Raw genomic sequence first — 15,946 nt, forward strand, 5'->3', positions numbered from 1 at the left:
CGCAAACGACAGGGGAAAAAAAGTTTGAAGGGCTTGAACTGCGCAAGTGCGAATTATAGGTTGCTGGCTGCCGCTGAGAAGTTGGATTCAGCTAATGAAAGTTTCTTGCTGCGTGTTTTTCAGTGTTGTTGCACAAATGCCACTTGATTTGTGTAGAGATTTAGGAAAGAAATGGATCTGGGCGTAGGCTGAGCACTGAGGACTTTCTCCTGCTCACCCAGCTCTATCTAGTCCGTGCCTTGGACTCAATTCTCGATCTCAGAGCTTTCATCGCGAGAAATCCAGATTTGGCCACGCCGTTGGACAGTTCCCTCGCCTCTAGTCCCTGACCGAGTTGGTTCTCGGACGCCAGTACGCGTGCGCGCGCGAAGCCCCGCCCTCCCCGCGCTGTCCTCGCGCTGTCCACATGCTGCCCGCGCGCCTGGGTCGCTGGCTGCTCTGCGGGCTCCTGCGGGGCCCCGCGCCAGCCGCTGCCTGCTATGGCCCAGCACGGTGGCTCCTGGAGGGCAAGTGTGAGGTCTCCATCAGCCAGCGTGCATCATCCCTGGGCCGCCAGGTTCCCCCTAGCTCCACGGCGACCGAGGACAATGAAGAAGGCACCGACACGGAGGAACGTTTTCTGTTCCCGGAGTACGTCCCGGAGCGGACCCCTGAGGAACAGCTGCGGGAACTGCGGGAGCTGCGGGAATTGCAACAGCTGCAGCAGGAGAAGGAACGACAGAGGTTGCAGCGGCGGGAGGAGTGGCTTCAGCAGAAGCTGCGGGCCGGCCTCCGGGCGCTGCCGGTCCCAGAACTTCCAGATGCATCGGTGCCGCCCAGCGGCATCTACTGCTCGGGCTGCGGAGCCGAGCTGCACTGCCAGCATCCCGGCCTGCCGGGCTACCTGCCGGGCGAGAAGTTCCGCGACGCTGCACAAGCGGACCGAGGCCCGACGCGGACCGTGTGCCAACGCTGCTGGCTACTGGTGCACCACCGACGCGCCCTGCGTCTGCAGGTGAGCCGCGATCAGTACCTGGAGCTTGTAAGCACCGCGCTGCGGCGGCCGGGGCCCGCTCTGGTGCTCTATATGGTGGATCTGCTTGACCTGCCGGACGCCCTGCTGCCCGACTTGCCCAAGCTGGTGGGCCCCAAGCAGCTCTTCGTGCTGGGGAACAAAGTGGACCTGCTGCCCCAGGACGCTCCCGGCTACTTGCAGCGGCTGCGGAAGCGGCTGTGGGACGACTGCATCCGCGCCGGACTGGTGGTGGCCCCTGGTCATCGAGGACCACAGTATCCTGCGGGGGAAGAGCCACTGAACGAGATAAAGAATCAGAATCCGTCGTCAAGGTCCCGCACGGTAGTCAAGGACGTGCGGCTGATCAGCGCCAAGACCGGCTATGGAGTTGAAGAACTGATCTCTGCTCTTCAGCGCTCCTGGCGCTACCGCGGCGACGTCTACCTGGTGGGCACCACGAATGCTGGCAAATCCACTCTCTTTAACACACTCCTGGAGTCTGATTACTGCACCGCCAAGGGCTCCGAAGCCATCGACAGGGCCACCATCTCCCCCTGGCCAGGTGAGGCCCCATTGCTGAGAATTAGATTTGACCCAGGCACCTAGTACATCTACCCTTAAATGTCCACGTTGAGCTGCCTGGAACCGTCCCTTTAAAATGTTTTTCCTCTCATTGGTCATACCTCTTGTGACAGGTTAGCGTTTGGAAATTCGATGCATGTTTGGTTTTCTGATAGAAATGTTTCTAGAGGGACTGGGGATAAAGCTTGATCGCTAAAGTGCTTGCTTGCCTAGCACACGTGAAACCTGAGTTAATCTACAGCATCCATAAACAAGGCGTGGTGGCAAACTCCTACATCCCCAGCACTAGGGAGGTGGAGGCAGGAGGATTAAAGCCATTCTCAGCTACATAGTTGGAGGCTACTGTGTGGTAGATCTGTAAACAAAACAGTTTGCTTTCTTAGTCTAACTAAGACCCTTACCCCCTGAATTTACTTACTCTTGGACTGTTACATTCCACTGTGAAACAGCTGATGCAGTATGTGTGGAGCTATCTCAAGAAGCACCAGACTTGTGAGTTAAAGAAACTAACAGCTTAGCATGGTGATACTGTGTGTCATCACAGCTCTAGAGCCTGAGGTGCCTTGCAAGAGCCAGTCTGAAGGAAAAAGCTGAGGAAGGAGGGAAACATGCATACTTAGAGAGTTACAGTCTTAAGAATTAGGTGTGCTCCCTTGAAAGCAGAGTTTAACTCTGTTAGCCACCCTTAGGTAGTTCACACTGAAAGTTGTCTCTGGCCGAACTACCTTGGCTGTACTGCAGCAGTGGTCCTCAACCTGTGGGTCGTGACCTCTCTGGGAGACCTTCTCACAAGGATTGCCTGAGACAGTAAGAAAGCACAGATACTTACAACTGATAACAGTAGCAAAATTACAATTATCAAGTAGCAACAAAAAATAAGTTCATGGTTGGGTCACCACAACATGAGGAACTATAAGGAAGGTTGAGAACCACAGATAGGATAAATAGGAAAGCAGGGGTAAAATGGACTTGCAAGTTTGTATCCAAATTCTGACTTAGCCTGTGAACCAGTCACCAGGCCTGTTTTCTCATTTGTAAAGTACCGGTATAATTACATAGTGGTTGTCATGAAAGTTAAAGGAAATAAATCAGAAATGCTTGGTTTTCTTCTCTCACACTTTTTGAAAACCTTATTCTGGTATTTCAGGTACCACATTAAACCTCCTGAAGTTTCCTATTTGCAACCCGACTCCTTACAGAATGTTTAAAAGACAAAAAAGGCTTCAAGAAGATGCGACCAAAGCTGAAGAAGATCTTAGTGAGCAAGAACAAAGTCAGCTCAATCACCTGAAAAAGCATGGCTACATAGTAGGTATGCGTTACATAGTAGGTATGCAGTAGGTATGCACTACATAGGAGGTTTGCACTACATAGGAGGTTTGCACTACATTGGAGGTATGCACTACATAGGAGGTATGCACTACATAGGAGGTATGCACTACATTGGAGGTATGCACTACATAAGAGGTATGCACTATATAGGAGGTATGCACTACATTGGAGGTATGCACTACATTGGAGGTATGCACTACATTGGAGGTATGCACTATATTGGAGGTATGCATTACATAAGAGGTATGCATCCTTCCTCTGTGAAAAGTTGTTTAGAGCCACGCAGTGCAGCCAGTGTAGCCGCTGGGGAAGAGCGATTTTTTTCTAGGAAGAGACTTGCTTCTGGAATATAGGGTCGGGCGGTGGTGGCACACGCCTGTAATCCCAGCACTCTGGGAAGCAGAGGCAGGTGGATTTCTTAGTTTCCACGGAGGGTCGTGAGCTGTGGGACGCGCTCCTTGCATCAGGTCCTTGCATCGGGCCCTCTACACAGTGTCACTTGGTGCCCCGGGGCTCTCCCTGCAGCTCCCAATTCTTGAACTGCCCTTTGCTTTCTAAGTGTTTCTATTGGATTTACTTATTTTGTGAGGCCAGCCTGGTCTACTGAGTGAGTTCCAGGATAGCCGGGAAATCCTATCTCGAAAAAACCAAATCCAAAAAAACCAAAAAAAAAAAAAAAAAAAAAGAATATAGGTTTTTTGTAGGAAAGGCACCCATTGATTAGAAACCCAAACTAGTTTTTGACTAGGTTCTCCATCCCTTTGGTATCTTTCCTATGATTTCATTAATGGAAAACAAAAAGGGATTTTTAATACCTGACTAAATATACACAGCCCGAAACACAATTGACTGTGGAGAGAATGACCCACATATCTTCTAAAAAGAAGACAAAAGTATCATCATAGCCACAGTCTCATATTCATACATATAGTTAGAGTGATTTGTTTAAGGCAAACAAAAGATATCTTCAGAGTGCAGCCTAGTCCCAGCACTTGGGAAGCAAGGCAAGTGGATCTCAGTGAGTTCAAGGCCAGCCTCTTCTACATAGAGAATTCTAGGATAGCCAGAGCTATATAGTGATACCAGAGCTACCCTTTCTTAGAGTGGGTAGGTCTTCAGAGATGTCAGGTACATACCTGTAATCACAACACTTAGAGGAGATTTAAAGTAAAAAAACAAAACTCATTTCCATAGTGGTTTTGAGGCAAGCCGGTCTCAAAAAGGTCTTTTTCCAAAATACAAACAACAATCAAGATAGATGCGTACATGTGTACGTATATATACATATATGTCTGATGATTCCTATCACTAGGAGAGAAAATGGCAAGTTTAATACCATCTTGAACTATGTAAAGAGAGCTCATCTAAAAAATTTTCTTGGGGCTGGAGGGATGACTCAGCATTTGGAGCACTAAAAGCTCTTCCAGGGGACCCAGGTTCAATTCCCAGCACCCACATGGCGGCTCACAAGTGTCTGCAGTTCCCAAGATCCAACACCCTCTTCCAGATATACACATTCAGGCAAAACACTGATGCATGTAATTTTTTTTCTTATGACCTAGAATCAAAGCATTAAAGGAGTGTCTGATAACCTCAGTTTAATTTGTTGTAGGAAGAGTTGGAAGAACATTCTTGCACTCTTCAGAACAGAAGGAAGAAGTTCCCTTCGAGTTTGATGCTGACTCCCTGGCCTTTGACATGGGAAATGAACCTGTTGTGGCTGTGCGCAAAAACACCAAACAAATAGAACTCACCCCAGAGGACGTGAAAGATGCCCACTGGTTTTATGACACCCCTGGGATTACAAAAGAAAACTGTGTATGTGTTTGTTTCCTTTTAGAAACATTTATGTTTAATTTAAGTAGAAGTACTTTCTTAACTGGCCAAAAAAAAAAAAAAAAAAAAAAAGCAAAAGGAGTGCTTCCATTTTACAACTCAATTCTGGTTTCTTCATGAAAACAGTTCAAGGATGAATGTATATGCCGCAAATTCTGTATTCACTCTGTTGGCATCGCTGTAGGCAAACTACAGCATTAACAATGTGGTTGCTACCTTAGGGAGAGGTGTGTTACAGATTCCTGTACGTTAAGGTTAGGAATTACAAGTATTGTGGTCCAGCCTCCTAGTCTGTGCTTGAATTCACTTGAGAACATGTCAGTCATGATGTCCTATAGCTTGATGAAGTGACTATGACAACTTATTGGGGCAATTTCATGTGAACTCCCAGGGTATTCAGCTATTGACTGCCTGCCCTTTGCATTGCACTGAAAGTCTCCCTGTAACATGTACCCTTTGTTCTTCAAACTGTGTGGAACCAACAGAGTATGTATGTATTTATTTTAAAGATTTATTTATTATATGTAAGTACACTGTAGCTGTCTTCAGAAACACCAGAAGAGGGCGTCAGATCTCATTATGGATGGCTGTGAGCCACCATGTGGTTGCTGGGATTTGAACTCAGGACCTTCGCAAGATCAGTCAGTGCTTTTAACCACTGAGCCATCTCTCTAGCCCCCGTATGTATTTTCTCTGACAAACCTTGAAATACTTTAAATTCTAAGTGGCCAAGTGAGGGAGCATTTTGAACAGGGTCAGCTCCACCAACACTGCCACGATCTATCCTTTCCCTAAGACCACAGTGTCTCCCAGTCACTTGGCTTTTGTCTGATTAAATTCAACCAATATTTAGGTAAGCCTGGTAATGCACACATTTTGCTTAATATTCTAGTTGCATCCATTTTCCTACAAAAACCATGGCTTCATTCATTATTCAAAGCTCCCTGTGGAACTAAAACTCGTCTTCCTGTTGATAGATACCAAGGTTGGTTCCGTCACCTAGCTACTGTGATTTCATTTTTAAATGAATTTTATTTTCCTTAAATCTTAGCAGAATCTGGTAACCCCTAGCTTTCATTTTCTGTTTTTGTTCCGTTTCTTTAAAACCTTTGGTCTTGCAGTTGGAGAGACGTCAGCATGACTGCTGTTTTTAGTCTGGAGACATTGATGCTTGTCCAGAGGAGCCAAGTCCAATTCCCAGTTCTCTCTTACAACCTCCTTTAAGTTCTGTTTCAGAGGATCTAATGTCTTCTCCTGGCCTCTGCAGGCATCCACCTACAGGCATGCACACATCTAAAATTAAAAAATTAAAAAAAAAAAAAGTCTTGCCTGACAAGCTAAAATGCATGACACTGATTTTCTGTTTTTCAAGAGAAAGGATCTTCAAGTTACGGCCTAGTTCCTAATGTAGAGTGACCACTGTGCTTTCTGCTTTAGTTTGAAGAAGAGGGGTATTTTTTTTTTTTTTTTTTTTAAAGGTATAGTATTTTTTTTCTTTTTTAAGATTTATTTATTTATTATATATAAGTACACTGTAGCTGTCTTCAGACACACCAGAAGAGGGACTCAGATCCCATTACAGATGGTTGTGAGCCACCATGCGGTTGCTGGGATTTGAACTCAGGATCTCTGGAAGAGCAGTCAGTGCTCTTAACCGCTGAGCCATCTCTCCAACCAAGAGGGGTATTTTTGTTGTTTGCGACAGGGTCTTTGAAAATACTACGGAGTCCAGGTTAGCCTAGAACTTGTGGCAGTCCCCCTGCCTCAGCCTCCCAGAGTTGGGATTTGGAGAGATAGACCATTTTGCATTTGATACTTGCATGCTTAATCTTTAGGAGCTGAGATCGCACTGTCCAGTGTAAAGCTGGAAGCTGCTGTCACCCACATCCTGGAGCATACATGTCCGTTCTTTGTGAGCCAACCGTGTTTTGGGGTACATTCTAATTTTGACATTTGGGGGATAGTGCTATCATAGGAAAGTCTTATATACCTATGAAGTTATTTCGCCACTGTTTAGAACTCGGCTGTGAAATAAAAATAAAAGTTAGAGATTATATATAAATTTTATGTGTGGTTAGTGAACATAATTTTGTTTACTGTAAAGTCTGAACATTTTTCAGTACTTAATTTTATAAGTAAGTCACAAAATATGTCTTCTAAATCTTGTCTCTCGCTTTACAGATTTTAAATCTTCTAACAGAAAAAGAAATCGATGTTTAGAACTCGGCTGTGAAATAAAAATAAAAGTTAGAGATTATATATAAATTTTATGTGTGGTTAGTGAACATAATTTTGTTTACTGTAAAGTCTGAACATTTTTCAGTACTTAATTTTATAAGTAAGTCACAAAATATGTCTTCTAAATCTTGTCTCTCGCTTTACAGATTTTAAATCTTCTAACAGAAAAAGAAATCGACGTTGTTTTGCCAACACATTCTATTATCCCAAGAACCTTTGTCCTCAAGCCAGGAATGGTTCTATTTTTGGGTGGAATAGCCCGAATAGACTTCCTACAGGTAAGAAAGTCTGTGCTATTGGAAAATGAACAAGTATTAGAATGTAATTCAGGACAGCAGATACATGAAGAGATTGGTAAAATCTCGATATAACTAAGTCTTTTGTTGCTTGTTTTGTGTGTCCGTAAAATTTTATAGTAAAAATAGAGAAAAATTCTGTGTTACAATCTGTGAAATCGATGCCAGAGAAGCTGGCTCAGCTTACGAGCACTTGCTGCTCGGTCGGAGGAACATAGTCCAGCTCCCTGCACCCACGCTGAGCGACTTCCCACCACTCAGCTCTAGCCTTGGGGAGCCCGCTTCGGAGCAGCGGGCACCTGCAGCCAATGAACGGAGCCCCACACAGATACACACATATCTCAAAAATTAAAATCCATAAAGGCAGGGCTTAGGCGCCCACCTTTAATCCCAGCGCTCCAGAGGCGGAGGTGCAGATCTCAGTGAGGCTGAGGCTAGCCTGTTCTAGAGAATGAGACCCTATTTAGAACCAATGCAATTAAAACTGTCATTAATGAGATAGTGAATCCTGTATATATCTTATAGGGTTTGGGGAGGAAGGGGTTCTGTCATTTTTTTTCTTTTTTCTTTTTTTTTGTTTTTGTGTTTGTTTGTTTGTTTGTTTGTTTTTGAGGACATAGTTTCTCTGTATAGCTCTGGCTGTCCAAGAATTCACTTTGTAGCCCAGCCTAGCCTCGGGGTGTATCTTCTGAGCACTGGAATTAAAGGTATGCGACAGGGACTGGAGAGATGGCTCAGCAGTAAAGAGCACTGGCTGCTTCTCCAGAGGTCCTGAGTTCAATTCCCAGCAACCACATGGTGGCTCACACCCATCCCTAATGGAATCTGATGCCTTCTTCTCATGTGTCTGAAAAGAGATACAGTGTACACTTTTTTTTTTTTTAACAAAAAAAGGTTTGTGCCATAAAGCAGGCACTTAAGATAAAGTACTAGTCATTTCCTAAATTGTTAGGACCAAGGTAATGTACCTCTTCGTATATTCTAATACACTGTATTTTTTTTAAAGATTTATTTATTATATCTAAGTACACTGTAGCTCTCTTCAGACACTCCAGAAGAGAGCGTCAGATCTCATTACAGATTGTTGTGAGCCACCATGTGGTTGCTGGGATTTGAACTCAGGACCTTCAGAAGAGCAGTCGGTGCTCTTAACCACTGAGCTACCTCTCCAGCCCTAATTCACTGTATTTTGCTTACTTCACTTACATAGCTTATTTTGAGAATCTTCAGGAATTTCTCTCCATTTTTTTTCCAAAGTGGGAACAAAAAGGAAAAATGAACCATGGATATATTATTTGCAACTTACAGACCACTGCTAAGGAGTGTTTCTTAGCTTTATATTCACACTACGTGGAAAACTTAGCCTTTTATACCTAGAAGGCTTGAACATGCCATTACAGTCATGGTGTTAATACTTTAAACCTGACTACAGAGTTACAGTCAGAACATGCATTTCCTTATTGGTGGCTTTGGATTTTTGTTGGGCTTTGGTTTGGGAAGTTTGTCTTTTTTTCTTTCTTTCTTTCTTTTTTTTTTTTTTTTAAGAATAATTTACTTCACCAGGCAGTGGTGGCGCACACTTTTAATCCCAGCACTTGGGAGGCAGAGGCAAACGGATTTCTAAGTTCGAGGCCAGCCTGGTCTACAGAGTGAGTTTCAGGACAGCCAGGGGTACACAGAGAAAGCCTGTCTTGAAAAAAACCCAAAACAAAACAAAAATGAATAATTTACTTCTTATTTTATGTGTATATCTGTGCCTATGTGAGTTTTTGTGGGCCATTTGTATACAAGAGCCCATGGAGGCCAGAGGATATTAGATCCCCTGGAGCTATAGGCTCCTAATGTGGATGCTGGGAACCAAACTCAGAGTCATGCCTCTGCCCTTCTTTGGTGTTCTTAATACTAGATATATTAGATATAAAACTATTTTGTTGATTGGGGGGCGTGTTTTGTTTGTTTCTTCATTTGTTTTGTTTCCCTTTGCATAGTTTGGTTTAGGGGTTTGTTTTTTGTTTTTCCGCCACTGAGATTGTATTGGTTGAGGAGCAGCACGCAGACATTTCCGTTGTTAACATGGTTAAGTCGTATGTTGTGTTGACATAGCAAGACCCCGGAGAGCCATGCATTGCACTTCTTCTTGGACAGTTACTCCAGGATGCTCCAGCCTCCAGCCTGGCAAGTTTTCCTTCCGACCTCACATAACTGTCAAGCGCTCAGAGCCTTCACTCCAGCTGACTCATAAACAGTACCACTCAGAGTTTCCACCCTTCACAGCACATTATCACAACTGTTAGGAAAATGGACTGCCATGACTAAAGACTTCACAGTCTTGGCAAGGCAAGAACCACAGTGTGGTTTATAGGAAACAGTTATAGAAACATGAGACCAAATGTAACTGAAAATATTCCAGACATTCCAAGTTGCAGTTTAGTATGCTTTTTGTTGTAAAAAAATGTTACAATAACATTTGTTATCGGTGTTATGCTGACAGCTGAGACAGTCACAGCCTCCCCAACAACCAAAAGATGACTTTACCTCCTAAAAAGATCATTTACACTTTTAAAAATGGGATGAGCTATGATTCACACACACACACACACACATACACACATACACACATATACACACACACACACACACAAACCACCCTTTTAAAAATGCTTCAGAAGCTACTAAAAAAAAGTCTCCCAGCTCCAGGAGGATAAAAAGTTGATAAAAAGATTGTTTTGAATTGTACAAGAAGGGAGATACCACTGACAGCCGGTGCTTGGCTAGTCGGACTTGACTTCTTTCTTGGTCCTCGGAGGCCGGACATGGTTTTCAGTCTGTTTCCTCTGGGTAGATCTGCAGTTTGAAGGTCAGCCCCCCAGCCTGTCTGCTCCCCTCTTTCCTTTGGCTTGCATATTTTTTTGTCTGTTGATTCAGCCTTTCCCTCAGCCTTTCCCGTGTACCTTGGCGGGCAGGGGCAGGTTCCACAGTCAGCTCCAGGGCTCTCCTCCACCAATTAGACCATCGCGTGGGGGGCATGTGCTTAACCCACCAGGAGGCCTGCCTGTTTAAGTATTTATTTACTGTGTATATGAGTGCTCTATTTTCATATATACCTGCCCAGCAGGAAAGGGCATCAGATCCCATTACAGATGGTTGTGAGCTACCATGTGGTTGCTGGAACCTCTGGAAAAGCAGCTGGTGCTCTTTACCACTGAGCCGTCTCTCCGGCTCTGTTTCTTTGATCTTTAAGAATGGTACTCCATATATTGCCCAGGTTGACCTTGAATTCAACATCCTCCTGCCTCAGCCTCCTACAGATTTACCACCATGCCTGTTTTGTTTTTTATATAAAGTCTGCAAAGGCCTGAGTTTTACATTTTACAAGAATCATTAAAATAGATTATTTCTATTTTGTCCTTTTTTTGTTGTTTTGAGATTAAGTCTCTTGTATCCCAAGCTGGTCTTTGAAACTCCTAATCTTCCTGCCTCTCTCTCCCTTGCCAGGGAGGTCAGAGGTATGTACCAAATACACAGGTTTTATTTCTTTTTTAAATTATACATTACAATGTACAGATTTTCCAAGATTTCTGTTCTGTAAAATAACTTTCTTCCTTTCTTAAGGGAAATTACTCAGCCTGGTTTACAGTTGTGGCTTCCAACTTCCTTCCTGTTCATATTACTTCCTTGGACAAGGCAGATGCTTTGTATGCGAAACATGCAGGCCAGGAGTTGCTACTGGTAAGCAATCCAGCCTAATGGCTGCATAGTTACAGTTCTTGTGCCCTAGGACGGTTCCATACCTCTGCTGATAAAGCCTGGTAGAGAACCATCCGTTTCTGTCAGCTAACGCTAGTCTCACCTTACTCTTCAAGCATTCCAGGTATAAAGCAAGGATGGGCTCTACATGAAAAGGGGATCTGGTCCAAGCCCACAGAAGCCACAGCAGTATGTTTTTCTCTCCAGTGCAATATCCAGTATGGTGGCCCTAGCCACATGTAGTGCTCTAGTCAGATTACATGAAAGTTAAAATGTGGTTCCTTAGTCACACAGGCCACTTCAGCCTGATAGCCACATTACTGCAGAAAAGCTTATTGGCAAGCTGGGGAAAGAAGTCCCAGGAGTCATCACAGACCTTACTTACTCCCAGCATTTGGAGGCTGAAGCAGACGGATCTCTATGAGTTCGAGGCCAGCCTTTTGACTTTCAGATCAAAAAGAAGGTAGAGATTTTTGTCACAGTTGAGGGGTACTGAAGGCATCTGACATGTGTAGGTCCCGAGGGATGCTAAGCCATCCTGCAGCAGATATGTGAGCCACTCACAATGAAGAATCAACCAAACTGTCGGTGGTGACTGAGAAGCACTGCTCTGAGCAGAAAAGCTTTCCCGCCTCGTGCCTAATCCCAGGGACTCAGGGAGCTCAGCTAGGAGAGACAGACACTGAAGCATCCTGCTGGGGTTTGATGTCTCCCCCACAGCACAACTTAACAAAGCTATGGCTCTGGGCATGTTTTCTGCTCCACTGTGTATTATGCCTCTGTATAAGTGTATCATGTATTAAGGCATAATGTACTTGTGAGAAGTGGAAAAGATTAAGTCGTGAGGGCACTCTTCACCTGTTTCTCTCACGTTGTTTGTTCTTTTGGCTTTGAGTCAGTTTCACTGGGTGTAGTCCTGGGTGTGCTGGAATTTGCTGGGTATCCTGGCTGACCCAAAACAGATTCTGCCTCGGAGTGATGAAAGGTCACAGTGCTGCCTCCTGTATGCTTTTCACTGTGTGGTGTGTGTGTGTGTGTGTGTGTGTGTGTGTGTGTGTGTGTGTACATACTGAGGTCCATGTCACAGCCTTCATGTGGAGGTCAGAGGACAGCTTTGTGTTGTCAGGTCTCTTTTCAGCCTCTTTGTTGGCTCCAGAGTTGAAGCCAAGGGTCTGTAGGCTTACCGTGCACGTGCCTTTACCTGCTGAGCCCTCCTGCGGCCATGGGACTGTTTTAAGTGCCACTTGTATTTGGGTGATAATGATAAAATAGCTGTCTCAAAAACAACAGGCACACCCAGTAGAGCAGTGGTTAGTACCGGTGCTCACCAAACTAAAAACAGAAAGGGCTGCCAGGTCATCGGGCAGTGGTGGTGCATGTCCTTAATCCCAGCAGTTGGGGAGACACAGGCAAGCAAACCTCTGTTTGGTCACGGCCAGGCTCTGTCTACAGAGCAAGTTCTAGGACAGCCAGGGCTGAAAAACCCTGTCTTGAAAAGGGAACCAAAAAAAATTAGCCAGGTGTGTGTAAAACTCCAACATTGGACTATAGAGCCAGGAAGATCTGTAGTTCGACATCATCCTTGAATGTATATCAAGTAGGAAACTAGTTGAGCTACAGTAAACTGTGTCAAAGAATTCAAAAAAGAAGCCAGAGATTAATCTTTCTGTTCACACCTAAAACAACTAAGGTGTTTGGAAGGAGGGGCCTTGCTCTGATGCTATTCCGTGCAAATTCCTGTGGTGGTTATGAGAACAGCATGAACACAAGTGCAGTTCTGCTCAGATCACTGCCAGGGCCGGGCCCACTATCCCTAATACACTTATTAATACAACAGAAGAGGGTTTTCTACTTGTCATGTTTTTTGAGATAGCTAAGAAGGCATGATACCATAATTCAAGCATTTGCAAAGCCAAAGCAATAGGATCAGGAGTTTATCCTTAGCTACCTAGCAAGTTTGAAGATAGCATTGGAGCCTATTTAAAAAAACAAGAAGGAAGAAGGAAAAAGTCTCATTCTGTAGCCCAGGCTAGCCTCAAACTCATGATAATCTCCTTCCCCTAGCCTTCCAATGTACGATTATTGACCACCACCTCCAGCCATGATGGGTTTTGAGGTTTCTTTAGTTTTGTTTTGAGACAAAGTCTCAGTGTATAGCCCTGACTAGAGTAGTGCTCCACTGTGTAGACCAGGCTGGCCTTGAACTCAGAGAGTCACTTCCCTGTCTCCTGAGTGCTGGGATCAAAGTGTGAACTGCCATGCCCAACCCCAGTTACAGGGAATTTGATTTGAAATTCCAAATCTCTTTTGTTCTACTGGAAGGTTCCAATGGGTGGAAGAGAACGGATGGCCCAGTTTCCTCCTCTTGTTGCTGAAGACATCACATTAAAGGGAGATGGAAAGTCTGAAGCAGTAGCTGATCTCAAGTTCTCCTCTGCAGGTATCGTACTCCGTTGTTGTTGCTGTTTGGCTTTGGTTTTGGTTCATCCTCTGTGTCCTAGAACTCCCTCTGTAGACCAGGCTGGTCTAGAACTCACATGCCTCTGCTTCCTGAGTACTGGGATTAAAGATGTATGCCACCAGTCCCTGACTAGTAAAGAACTCTTTAGAGACATGATTTCTCTGTATAGCCCTAACTAGCCTAGAACTCACTCTGTAGACGAGGCTGGCCTCAAACTCACAGAGATCTGCCTACTTCTATCTCCCAAGTGCTGAGATTAAAGACATGTGCCACCACTGCCTGGCCCTGGTAATGTACTCTTAAAAAAGCAGAGCATAGGCCAAGTACAGTGGCATGTGCCTAAATCCCAGGATTTGCAGGGCAGAGGCTGGAGGTCAAAGCTACGTGAGACTCAAGTATAAAAATAAAAAGCTGGGTGTGGTGGCACACCTGTGAGCCCAGCATTTAAGAGGCTGAAGGAGGATGGGGGGAAAAACCAGATATGGTACCTCACATCTATAATCCCATTACTCAGCTAAGGCAGGTTTACTTCGGGTACAAGGCTAGCCTGAGCTATAGCACTTGGTATAATGATAGACACCCTTAATCCCAGCATTCAGGAGGGAGGCAGGAGAATCGATACCAGCCAGGTATAGACAGTAAATTTCCAGGCCAGCCAGGGCTGTACAAAAAAAACCTGTCTCAAAAAAGGTTTTGGATTTGGTTTTTTTTTTCCAGACAGGGTTTCTCTGTGTAGCCCTGGCTGTCCTGGAACTCAACTCTGTAGACCAGGCTGGCCTCGAACTCAGAAATCTGCCTGCCTCTGCCTCCCAGAGTGCTGGGACTACAGGCATACGCCACCACCGCCCGGTACATGCTCTCTTCTAAGACAAACACATTAGTTTAAATGCACCTTGTTAGCTGGTCTACAAAGTAAGTTCCAGGACAGCCAGGGCTACACAGAGAAACCCTGTCTTGGAAAAAAACAAATCCAAAAACAAACAAACAAAACAAAAAAAAAAAATGCAACTTGTTCTGAAAATGGCTTTGTACCTTTTACAAATCTATTTCATGATTTTTCATTGTAGGACTTTATTTAGTCCTTATATGAGTACACTGTGGCTGTCTTCAGACACCCCAGAAGAGGGTATCAGGTCCCATTATGGTTTGAGCCACCATGTGGTTGCTGGGATTTGAACTCAGGACTCTTAGAAAAGCAGTCAGAGCTCTTAACCTCTGAGCCACCTCTCCAGCCCACGTGTGTTGGTTCTTCCAGCTTGTTGAGCTAGATCTTTTTTTTTTTTTTTTTTTTTTTGGTTTTGTTTTTTGTTTGTTTTTTTTCATTTGTTTGCCCCCTCCCCCCCAGACAGGGTTTCTCTGTGTAGCCCTGGCAGTCCTGGAACTCACTCTGTAGACCACGCTGGCCTCGAACTCAGAAATCCGCCTGCCTCTGCCTCCCAGAGTGCTGGGATTACAGGCGTGTGCCACCACCGCCCAGCTTTAGATCTTTATTTTTATAGCTTAGCTTCAGATGCCAGGCTAGCTTATCCACATGCTTCGAGCCAATCGCCCTTTCTCTGCCTCACATCTCCCTGGAGGAATACTGGGAGATCCAGATGTGTTCACCATATCTAAGTTATTATTCTTTGAGACACAGTCTCATTAGAAACCATCACTGATTGGCTGTCCTGAAACTCTCTATGTAGACCAGACTGACTTTGAACCCACACATATCCTCCTGCTTCTACCTCTGAGTGCTCTAACACGCCAGCTCATGTATGTCCAGGTGCACTTGAGCGCAGGTCCCCACAAAGCCCAGAAGAGAACATCAGATCCCTGGGAAATGGATTTCTATGTGCTTGTAAGCCACCCGGGATGTTTAGGTCCTCTTTCAATTTACACTCTTAACCACCAAGCCATCCATTGCACCCCTTGCCTGGCTTTTTATGTGAGGTCCAGGCATTGAGCTAAGGTTGTCAATAGTATGTAACAAGCACATTTACCTACTGAGCATTCTCCAACCCTGTGTGCTTTGATTTGATTTCCTTCCTAAGATGATGGATAACAACATTTTATGTTCTCTTGAATGTCTTACAGGCTGGGTAGCAGTAACACCTTATTCTGAGGGCACACTGCATCTCCGGGGCTACACACCCGAAGGGACTGCTCTGACTGTCCGCCCCCCTGTCTTGCCATATATCGTTAATGTCAAAGGACAGCGCATCAGGAAAAGCGTGGCCTATAAAACTAAGAAGCCTCCATCCCTGGTACACAATCTGAAGAAGCACAGATGAGTGGGGCAGCTGCGGGTCACGCTGGACAGTGAATGCTGAAATGTCGGAAAGTACTCAACACAAAAACAAGAAAGGCCCGCAAACACTTACCATTCTTACAGAACCTAAAAGTCAGCTTTTTGAGCTATTTAGGACTATGCTCATATAATTCATTATTTATAAATAAAAATCTTTCTTTCTTAGTGTC

The 15,946-nt window shown here is 44.7% G+C and overlaps 1 protein-coding gene across 2 annotated transcripts; it reads left to right on the top strand.

Annotated features, from left to right (window-relative positions):
- Positions 1-24: 24 nt before the first annotated feature.
- On the top strand, positions 25-15,946 carry Noa1 (nitric oxide associated 1). Of its 2 annotated transcripts, XM_052198416.1 has the most exons (7): positions 27-1,556; positions 2,724-2,888; positions 4,521-4,726; positions 7,129-7,260; positions 10,891-11,007; positions 13,348-13,465; positions 15,563-15,946. In XM_052198416.1, exons 1-7 carry the CDS (start codon positions 407-409, stop codon positions 15,757-15,759), a joined length of 2,085 nt encoding a protein of 694 aa, XP_052054376.1. In that variant the 5' UTR covers positions 27-406; the 3' UTR covers positions 15,760-15,946. The 2 variants fall into 2 exon arrangements, with proteins under 2 accessions (XP_052054377.1, XP_052054376.1); XM_052198417.1 differs by lacking the exon at positions 10,891-11,007 and having other exon boundaries at positions 25-1,556.

The sequence above is a fragment of the Apodemus sylvaticus genome, chromosome 11, assembly GCF_947179515.1.
Source record: "Apodemus sylvaticus chromosome 11, mApoSyl1.1, whole genome shotgun sequence".
NCBI classification, from domain to species: Eukaryota; Metazoa; Chordata; class Mammalia; order Rodentia; family Muridae; genus Apodemus; species Apodemus sylvaticus.

Bases quoted from the DNA above. Each gene is read 5' to 3' on its own strand.
- Noa1 (XM_052198416.1), top strand. From the start codon at position 407: ATGCTGCCCGCGCGCCTGGGTCGCTGGCTGCTCTGCGGGCTCCTGCGG. The intron at 7,261-10,890 runs GTAAGAAAGTCT...TCCTTTCTTAAG, and splicing joins CCCGAATAGACTTCCTACAG to GGAAATTACTCAGCCTGGTT. The intron at 13,466-15,562 runs GTATCGTACTCC...AATGTCTTACAG, and splicing joins TCTCAAGTTCTCCTCTGCAG to GCTGGGTAGCAGTAACACCT.